Source organism: Hibiscus syriacus, unplaced genomic scaffold (genome assembly GCF_006381635.1).
Source record: "Hibiscus syriacus cultivar Baekdansim isolate YM2019G1 unplaced genomic scaffold, ASM638163v2 tig00111105_pilon, whole genome shotgun sequence".
Classification (NCBI taxonomy): domain Eukaryota; kingdom Viridiplantae; phylum Streptophyta; class Magnoliopsida; order Malvales; family Malvaceae; genus Hibiscus; species Hibiscus syriacus.
The window spans coordinates 2,657,494-2,667,579 of record NW_024062987.1 but is presented as its reverse complement, the minus strand read 5'-3'; the positions used below and the strand labels follow the sequence as shown (position 1 = coordinate 2,667,579).

Below are 10,086 nucleotides of genomic sequence, written 5' to 3'. Positions count from 1 at the left end.
TTATTTAACAGTTTAAAGTTCTAGAGAGAAAAATTAACAATTCGTGGCATTTGAATGGAAAGAGTTAGCCCCTATTATAAAATAGGACGACAACCTTTTTTTTCCAACCAAAGCGGTAAAGTACCAATATTTCTTCTCATGAGCTTAAGGTTTCTAAGGCAAAGAGACAATATTTTAGCATTTCGAACCGATGAGAAATACACTCTAATATGAACTGGAGCGATGGTTTTCTCATTCTAAAAAAGAAATAAGAAAAATTGACATTTTTTTCCTTTGGATTTAACGTTGATTTTATTTACATTGAGGTTATGCAACAAAGAAAAAAAATTTATTAATCGAAATTACTAAGTCTTTAAGACGTATAATATATATATTTAAATATTTATAAATACCGAGACTAGATTTTTGAATAGAGTCAAATGGTCTATCATCGATAAATTTAAATAGAATAATATATCCTTTTTCATACTCCTGAAGAATTTTAAAGTGTGATCATTTTATTTAGTTTCACTAGAGAATATTTATTTATTTTAAATTGTTAGAATCAGACTATCATGTGGACTAAGACATCCTTTTTTGGTAATTTAAAATAATTAAGGGTTTGTTTGATTCATGTAAAATATTTTTCGGAAAACGTTTTCCTCATTTTTCAGTATTTGGTTGGAGAAAAATTGGTTGATAAACGTAAAATATTTTTCTGGTCAATACAATTTCTTTTGTGTTTTCTCGAAAATGACTTACGGTCTGATTTTTCATAAGTCATTTTCTGAATTTTTCACTTCAAAGAATAAATACTTAAAATAATTTTATTTTATGAATTTAATATTAATAAAATATTTTAGTATCATTTTAATCAAAATATTAATTATTAAAATATTTAAAATAATATTATATTATTTTTTAATATTATAGTAAAATACTCAATTATATTATTATAATATAAGATATTATATTTTTATTCTAATAATATATATAATAAATTATTAATAAAATTTATATTATTTATTAATTTTATAGAAATAATATTATTAAATTATTAATAATGAACAATATTATTTTTGTATTTAATATTAATATAATAATCTAATAGTATTTTAATAAATATATTTAAAATATATGAATTAATACTTTTAAAATATAATATTTAATAATTAATTAATATAATTTATAATATTTTTATTTCAATAAAATGTACTAATCTTAATATTTTTATTAATAAAATTATAGAAATAATATTGTAATAGTAAATAAATAAATTATCCTAATATTTTAAAAAATAATAATATTAATGTTTATGATAAATAATATTATTTATTGTATTTAATATTTTTAATAAATAATTTTTTTTTAAAATCATCAACTAGTGGAAAATGGTTTACACAACCTCTTCCAAACACCGTAAAACGTTTTCCAGAAAATGTAATTCACTTTACGTAAAACATATTATGAAAAATATTTTCAGTAAAACAAACGGACCCTAAGTATTACTTTTTAATCAGGCTATAAAAATGTAAAGTTATGCACGTGAGGCTATCATGTTTTTCAATTAAATAAAAATGTCATGCCATCAAACAACATGTTTCATAGAATATTAATAAAAAAAATTAAGGGAACAAATCATAGGGTCAATTTAATTAACATGGTAGAGTTATAATGCAAAGAACTAAAAAATGTAGGCATGAAATGTAAATAAAGTAGAATAAAGAAAAAATTATAGACAATTTATAGTAAATTGTGACTAAATTGTATGAAAAATAAAGTTTTGGGTCAAATTAAAGAAAATATTAGAATTATTCGTCTTTAAAAATTTGTTAGTGTAAGACAAAATAAATTAAATTAAAAAAAAAGCTAATTCGAATCTAATATGCAAAAAGATCAAGGGTGTGAGTATAAATGTTAAAATGTTAAAATGATAAATGTATGAAAAATAATCAAATAAGAAAAAGCTAAATTGGAACAATCGATCATAAATGCTAGAGGTGTGAGTGATCAATGTTAAAATGTTGAGAGTTTATCTTTCAACGAATACTGCCTTGTATTTATTCCAAATTAATTAAAAAATTACAATTTTAAGAAATAAAGAAAAATCAAATAAGAAAAAGCTAAATTGGAACAATCGACCATAAATAGAATGGGAAAATATTGAAAGCGTGAGTATAAATGATAAATCTAAAAGATTTTGAAAATTCAATGCAGAAAGACATAAATAAAAAATATCAAAATAATAAAATGAACAATAAATATATAAATTAAGAAAATAATAAAATATAAAAGAATCCATATGAAAAGAAAACAATAATGAGAATAAATAATAACTAAAAAGTGAAAATGATATATTATATAAAGTAGCATACGTTTAAGAAAATATAGCCTTGTAAACAAATCGAACGCACACGAATGGAGGTATGTTCATGTTCGTTTATTTAAATAATAAACGAACATAAACGAACACGAACGAACGAACATAAACGAACTGAATAAACGAACAACACAAACACACAAAAAACTTATTCGAACACAACAAACGAATGTAAAAAAATGTAAACAACAAGAATAACAACTTAAAATTCATTAATATAACCGGCAACTTTAGAGTTAATTTGTTCGAATAAGACAAAAACATACATAAAACATAAATAAACTATATGAACATAATAAAGTCTTAAAGTTAATTTGTTCAACAAACAATCTTCTTGAAATCCAAACAACTTCAATAATCTTCGTAACATATTCAACTTGCCCTCTGTTCGAACATAAATGAACAAACATAAATGAACGAACATAAACAAACATATAATCGAACGTTCACGAACATAAATGAACGAACGAGCTATTTGTTCATGTTCGTTCATTTAATTAAACGAACGCAAAATCTTGTTCATGTTCGTTCATTTAATAAATAAACGAACTTCTCGCCGCACTGTTCATGAACGGTTCGCTGAACGTTCAGTTCATTTACAGGCCTAAGAAAATATACATAATATGATATATATATATATATAAATTAACCATGATATAAAAATATAAGTAGTAGTAGAAAATGGGTATGTAATTAGTATATATAATATAATATTAATAATATAATATATAAAAATAAATAAAAGGGGTTATGAATTAAAAGACGAATCAATATTAATCTATATGAGATTAATACTAAAATAAAAATTTATAAGAATCGAATCTAAAATAAGAACAAAATAAAAAAACTTCGAACAAAGAAATAATTCTCACAAAATCACTTTGAAAACAAAAATAATTTTATTTATCTCTTTCTTTCTAGTCTTTCTCTTTTTTTCTCTTTTCCCCCCTCGTCTCTATTACATAATAAAAGAGTCTATTTATAGGCTCCAAAAAATCTTTAGCTAAATTATACAGTTAATACTTAAACTATAGGTTTTTGTTTGTTTTAGTACTTGAACTTTTAATTTTCTCAAAATCATACATAATGGTTAGTTTTTGTTTCATTTTAGTATCTCTGTTCAAATTTTAACATTAAGTTTTGGAAAAAAAATAAAAGTTTAAGTACTAAAACTACTCAAAACTGATAGTTTATGTACTAAACATATTAAGTTTTTAACAATGGCGCACTAAAATGAAATAAAAACTAAACATTAGATATAGTTTTGAAATTTTTTTGAAGTTTAGGTACTAAAACGGACCAAAATTAATAGTCTAGCTACTAAATATGTATTTTACCCAAGGTCTTAAAAGGAAAAACTCTAGTATATTTTCATTAACGCAAGATATACTAATTAAAAGAAAAATATTAAATTAATAAAAAAATCCTAAATTATCATAAATAAATAAATAAAAGAAAGTATAAAGTTTAATTTAATTACAAATAATCAATAAAATAGAAAAATTCATAATAAATTAAAATCTCACATTTGCCCGAATTTAATTTTTTGCAAATGATGTCTTCACTAAAATAATCATATCTTGAATTCTTAATGTTCGATTGAAGTGTTTCAAAATACATTGGAAAGGTAATTGAAAGGCGTATTATCTCAAGAATACATAATGCCTCGAAAACGTTCGGATCCTGCTTGAAAATTTATTACAAATCAACTGATGTGGCTCGTGCTTTAAAATCAACTTTAGTAAAAAAAAATTGGATCTTGAAAAACAAAAGTAAACCAGATGAAAATCGAGTATTACAGTAAGTATAGGACCTCTTGATTTGATGGAATTTTCTTTGGAGCTACAAATTTGTCTCAATATTTTGGACTATCTTTTAGGTAATGGTCCACAATGAAATCATGCACCAAATGCATTGCTACAATCATCATGATGTTGACGCCCATAATATTTGCATTTAACACTTGTTATGAAAGTTCTTGCCGATTAGACTTCGCATTTTCAGATTTGGAATCCCCCCCCCCCACTCCTTGATTGTTCTCTTGTTGGATATTCTCTATCATTATTGTCCATTTTCTCATTTTTGAGGCAGCAAGAGAAGTATTTCAAGGTCTTCTTTTCTCTTTTCGGGCTGTTTTGCTAATCCCAAAGGTCTACCTTAATCCAACCAAGCATGTCTTTGAAGACTATAATCCCTTAAATGATCACAAATACCACGGATTCTTGATTTACACTACCTTCAAATTTCATACACTTTGTGTGGTCATTTGAAATCATTTTGCTTGTGCATTGACCAATTCAATTGAATTCTCTATAACAATGTTCGACTGTTAAATCCCCTTGCCGGAGTTCTATAAACTTTTACTTCTTTTCTTGTATGTGTAGGTCACCAATTTTGTTCTTTTGGAATTAAAACAAAAAGGAAATTTCAACATTTCTTTTGAGATTGTCTCCCGTAGCTAAACACTAATTTGGAGTACCCTCGTTTACTAATGATACGACACTCGATGACTTCTCTCTCGGAACAACGAACTCTTCAAAAACTTTGACAACGCCTTTCTATCAATACTACGGTTAAGCCAAACCCCCGAGTCTTTCAACTCCATGAGTTCTCAACTTTTCCATGTAAGCTTATCGAGCAATGAGTACTAGGTTTGGTATGTGCTGAATCATTTTTTTAACTGGATTTCTTTAATGAAAATCATAGAAGAAATTAAAATTAAACACTTCCAAAGAAAAAAAAATTACAGATGATAGTAGAGATGGCAACGGGTCAGGTTTTGGTCAACTCGACCCGAAAATTTTATATTATCCACCTGATCCGACCCGAACCGAAAAATATATACTCTCCACCCAACTCCGATCCAATCCGAATTTTTAGAGTATAAATCCGACCCAACCCGATATAAAATAATGACTTAATTAAAAAATAATAAAAATTTAAAGAAATTACATTATTATCTTCGGATCGGGTCGGAGTTTTTTCACCCTCCACCCGACCTCACCCCTTAAAAAAAATCGACTCGAACTTGAATTTTTTAAAAAAAAATTCAACCCTATTAGGTCGGGTAAGTCGAAACTCGTTAGATTCAGGTTAAATTACTATCTTTAAATAATAATCATAAAAAACTCGTACATAAAACAAAAACATTAAATCCAAAGATACAAAACAAAAACGAATCATTCCATTAAGAATAACATCCAACATAAAAAAAATTCAATAATCTTAATAAAACTCATTGTTTTATCAAATGTGACACTTTACGAAATGAGAAAAAACGGTGAACCATATTTGTCTAGCACAATCTTTAGGGATCGTGGTCATTTGCTTTTGCACGGTAACACAAGATGCGTTTGACTTTCCTATTGAACTAAGATGCTACTTGATTTAGATCTCGTCAATAAAAAGATCATATTAAATAATTCTGAGTTTAAAGATTTAATCGAATGAAAAAGTTAAAAACTTAATTGATTGTTTTTAAATTTTAAGGAATTTCTGAATCTTAAACCTATATATATATATATATATATATATATATATATATAGTTTACATAAAAGCCCCACGACGATAAAAGTTCTCATCGTTACATTTAATCAACAAAAGAAATGAAATTCTCATAGTTTACTTTTCATAAAGTTTGTAAAATTATAGTATAAAAATAGCAATATAACTATTGAAATCGCCAAAAAAAATGGCTTCGGGGTTAAGTAAAACCGGGGAGATGGAATCCAACTGCAGAATTATCCCTTATTTACACGGCAGGCAATTGGCATTGCCCCTTGACCGTATACCCTTTGTGGTCAATGTTAATTTGGCACGTTCTACGGAGGAGTCACCGCCTCGAACCTATGGCAACCTCTGATCTTGACCTGGACCAGGTGGTCCGCCCCTTCTCCGCCGTTGATGACTTCACAGCATTGTCTACGTGGTGCCTGTTTATTACAACCAAACGTGTCATTATCATTCACATGTCAAAATTTCAACCTATTATGCGCAGAAATTCGAGGCCACCACATATATTGCAGAAAATCGAGGCCACCTTCCCTTGTTGATTTGTACGTGCACCACGTCTTGTCTAAACTTTAACACGATTGAGGTGAAAAGTCTAAATTAGGCTTTAAGACTTTACCAAAATTCACTTTGTTGCGACGAAGTGTTTTAATAAAATAAATAAAAGACCTACAAAGTGGGAGCAACCCGCACAAGTCAAGATTAGATTTTTTGGCATTGTGGATGTGGACTGATGTCGTGTGGTGAGTAGAAATTTGGTCACCATTTTTGTGCTAACCCCATTTAACAAGTTAAAATGGCAGCCAACCACCCCACGATAACAAGATGTCACCGCAATTATGTTTAGCCAACTAAAAATTGACAGAAAAAAAGAAATGACTTGATGGAGAGTTACTCACCATGGTCCAAATGGCAGGGTCCAACTTGGCACTCAAGACGCCGATGAATTTGACGCCCGAAGCCCGAGTATGGTCCGGCCTCTCACATTCTTTGACCGACTCTTCAACGTGCCTCGCGTATCTGGTCAGGGTCCTATCCCCTTTGACGCTCTCCGCGCGATCCAAGAAATACGTGACGGGTCTCTCACACGGGTCTTTCTCCACGGGTCGGGTGTTAAAAGTGAAGGGTCCGTTTTTCCTTGTCCTCCATGATTGGAACGTTGAAAACGCCGTTTCAAGCTTCTTGGGTGTATCTAGATACGGGTACAACTGCGCGGTGTAGCCCCACGACACTGAAACGGACCGGTTACGCTTCAAGTCGTAACAGAAACTATGCTGTAGGGCCCGACTTGGATCCTTTTCGTAAGCGGCTATTAGCTTCTTAAGTGATTCGATCCGGGTCATACCCGGAAATATGGGTTCAACGTATTCGAGATGGTGAAGTGACACCAATGGTGCCAAAGGATGAGCCGCTAATAAACCATAAGGGTTCCCTCGTATATCAACCTGTAATTAAGCAAGTTAAATGACCGTTTACTTTTAATCTAATTATGGTTTTAGTCCACTTATTAATTTCCGCCTGTAATTATGCACGTTATTGACATTTGAGATTAGATTCTTTATGTTAATATTGCATAATTCAATCCATATTATTTGTATAATGGACTAAAATCAAAACTAGACAATTAATTTCAGGATTAACGTTAACCTGATGGAAACCAAGCTCTTTAGTGACCGGAATTCCAATCTCGCTCATGCAACCTTGAACCTTCTGGTCCGACCCGTAAAACGACGCGTACCGATCAATGCAGCCGTCTAAGACCTTAACGAGCTCGGCCGCCAAAGCGTGGCTGATGGCGAATCCGCCGCCACCGTACGCCATGTTGTAAGAGTGTATCACGTCTTGCTCCACGCTCTCCGAGTTCCCACCAACGTAATACATTTGATTGTGGTCGTATTTGTTCAAAACGGTCAACAGATTTTCGAGGAAAAACACCGTGTCATCGTCTCCCATCACGAACCATCTCACGTTATCCAACCCAAGTTCGAAGCTTTCCTTCACTATCCGAGCCATCCGTACGGCCGACCGTGACCCGTACCAGCATGTGTACTTGAACCTGGAGGTATCCTCAGAGATCTTGTACGGCGGGGACGTTAGCGGCAAGGTTTCACCGCCAGGAGGTTTGTCGTCGAGCCAAACGAACCCGCGGGTAACGTTATGCCTCCACCAGAGTTCGGAGTAACGGCGTCGCTCGTTCCAGGTCTTGGCAGAACCGCCGATGCCGAACAGGACGTGGGATAAATTCGTGGTCGCGTAAGCCCGACCGGAAGAAGTATTCACGGCAATGAACTTCTGCTGCTGGTTTTTATTGAAGATCGAAGAAGAGAACCAAATATATTGATTAGAGAAAGCAAAGTGAAAAAACAGAGAAATGGAAGCAAGGGTGAGAATAGCTAGAATTGCTTTCAACAAGAAAACCAAGAGATCAACAGGTTTGATGGTGAGGGATGAAACAAGGAATTTCCAGGTTTTCAAAGGGTCCAACATCGTTTCCCTTTAAAGTCTCTGATGGTTATAGTGGAAGAGAAATGGTTGTTTGGATGTAGAACTTGGAACGAGGAGGGAAGATATCGAATCCCTTTAATGTCTCTGATCGTTTCTTCCTAAATTTGAGTTTTGGTGATTATGGAAAGGAACACTTGTTTTCTATTGTCAGATTATGGAAAGCAGGAACTGAAAGGTCAAAGGTATACTCACCATTGTCTTCGGTGCATAAGCCCAGAAAGTTCCTCCATTTGGATAGTGTGTCGTCTACTTATTGGACCAAGTTACACAACAGAGTCACCACTCTATTATGGGCTTTATTACTGGCTTTCCTAAACCAGATCGGAGTTTTGCCCAATAACTCCAACTCTGAATACTCGGGCCCTTTTTATTACACTATTGTTACTTTTTCTTGGTCGGATCATTTTAAATTTTAAAAGTTTTGAATTATTCTTAAATTTTAGTCACTTGGGTTCCTCATATGTAATGATATTTGGATTATTTACAGGTAATGACTATATTTATAGATTTAAATAATTTAAAAATGTATATATCTAATTAGTTACAACTTTTAGGTATTATGTCTTTTAAGTAACATTGTTTTGAAATAGATTAAGTTAAATTGATAGGATTGTTTCTAGGAAACATGAGATTCAGATTCGACATATTTTAACTCAATATGATCTTATAGGATTATTTTTATATAAAAAATCATATTGGAGTTCGAGATTTTTAAGGATAATGAAGTATTTGATCTAGGTCTATTTGGGTTTAGAGTGAAAATCTTCAACCCAAATCGAGTATAATAGTACAAGTGTCTATAATTTATTTAAGGATAATTGTAATAATGCCATTCTCTATATTTTTCTCATTTAGATCTCTATTATATATATATATATGAAGGTAAATCAAATACATATGTGTATCTTAAACTCCATTCGCATGATGTATGAAAAAGTATAATACTCAAACCGAATTCCATCTGTTGGATATATGAACTGCAAAACTACACCGTTAGCACTGACTGAAAATATAAACAGTAATTAAGAAGAACAGATTCGTAAACCGTGTCGTGGTAAGAACCACTGCCTTAGAAACGAATTCGCCTCGATGTGTGTAATCGCTGCAGTAGGCGGACCGTCCCCCGAGGTTAACACGGTCGCTCCGAATTCCGTACACCCGAAACCGGAGTGGACTGCTGGTGGTATTGCACTTCTGATCGGAAAGCACTCAGAGAGAACTCACAGAGAGAACTTTAGAAAACACTTTGGTAAGTGAATTGTGAATGTTTTGGAGTGAGTTGAGAAGCTGAATATAGCTCTCTATTTATAGGCTAGAAATAGGGTTAAAGTCGTCCATAAAATTTCAGGATTAAACCTCTTATTTGTAACAGCTGAAACGACTAGATGAACCTGACTCAGAAATAGTCCAGGTTCATTGTATCATTATTCAGCTGTTATAACTCCCGAAATTATATCATGTAACCCCTGGAATTAAATCAAATAACTCCTGTAACTCCTGATATTAACAGCTTGTCTCCTCTGTACAAAGCTGTAAATCAGTCCAGGTACATCTTAACGTTTCTGATTTAATTTAGGAATAAACTGTTTAATTTCTGATAAAAAATAATTCAGCTGTTATTATTTGAAATTCAAACAGTCCTCAGCAGCCTATAAATATCAGTTGATATCTTTCACATTTCCATTTGTTTCTTTCAAAGAGAAATTCCTCA

General features: G+C 31.4%; 1 protein-coding gene across 1 annotated transcript; it reads right to left on the bottom strand.

The window, feature by feature from the left end:
- Positions 1-6,064: 6,064 nt before the first annotated feature.
- On the bottom strand, positions 6,065-8,527 carry LOC120153730. Its single transcript, XM_039165630.1, has 3 exons — positions 7,518-8,527; positions 6,770-7,315; positions 6,065-6,292 (listed from the first exon to the last, which is right to left on the bottom strand). The coding sequence occupies exons 1-3, from the start codon at positions 8,355-8,357 to the stop codon at positions 6,182-6,184; spliced, it is 1,497 nt and encodes a 498-aa protein (XP_039021561.1). The 5' UTR covers positions 8,358-8,527; the 3' UTR covers positions 6,065-6,181.
- Between the last annotated feature and the right edge of the window lie 1,559 nt (positions 8,528-10,086).

What these genes read in the sequence shown, in the direction of transcription:
- LOC120153730 (XM_039165630.1), bottom strand. Translation starts at nt 8,357, where the DNA reads ATGTTGGACCCTTTGAAAACCTGGAAATTCCTTGTTTCATCCCTCACC. An exon ending in AAGAGCTTGGTTTCCATCAG is followed by an intron (nt 7,316 to 7,517) that starts GTTAACGTTAAT and finishes GCTTAATTACAG; the next exon opens with GTTGATATACGAGGGAACCC. An exon ending in ACCCTGCCATTTGGACCATG is followed by an intron (nt 6,293 to 6,769) that starts GTGAGTAACTCT and finishes TGTAATAAACAG; the next exon opens with GCACCACGTAGACAATGCTG.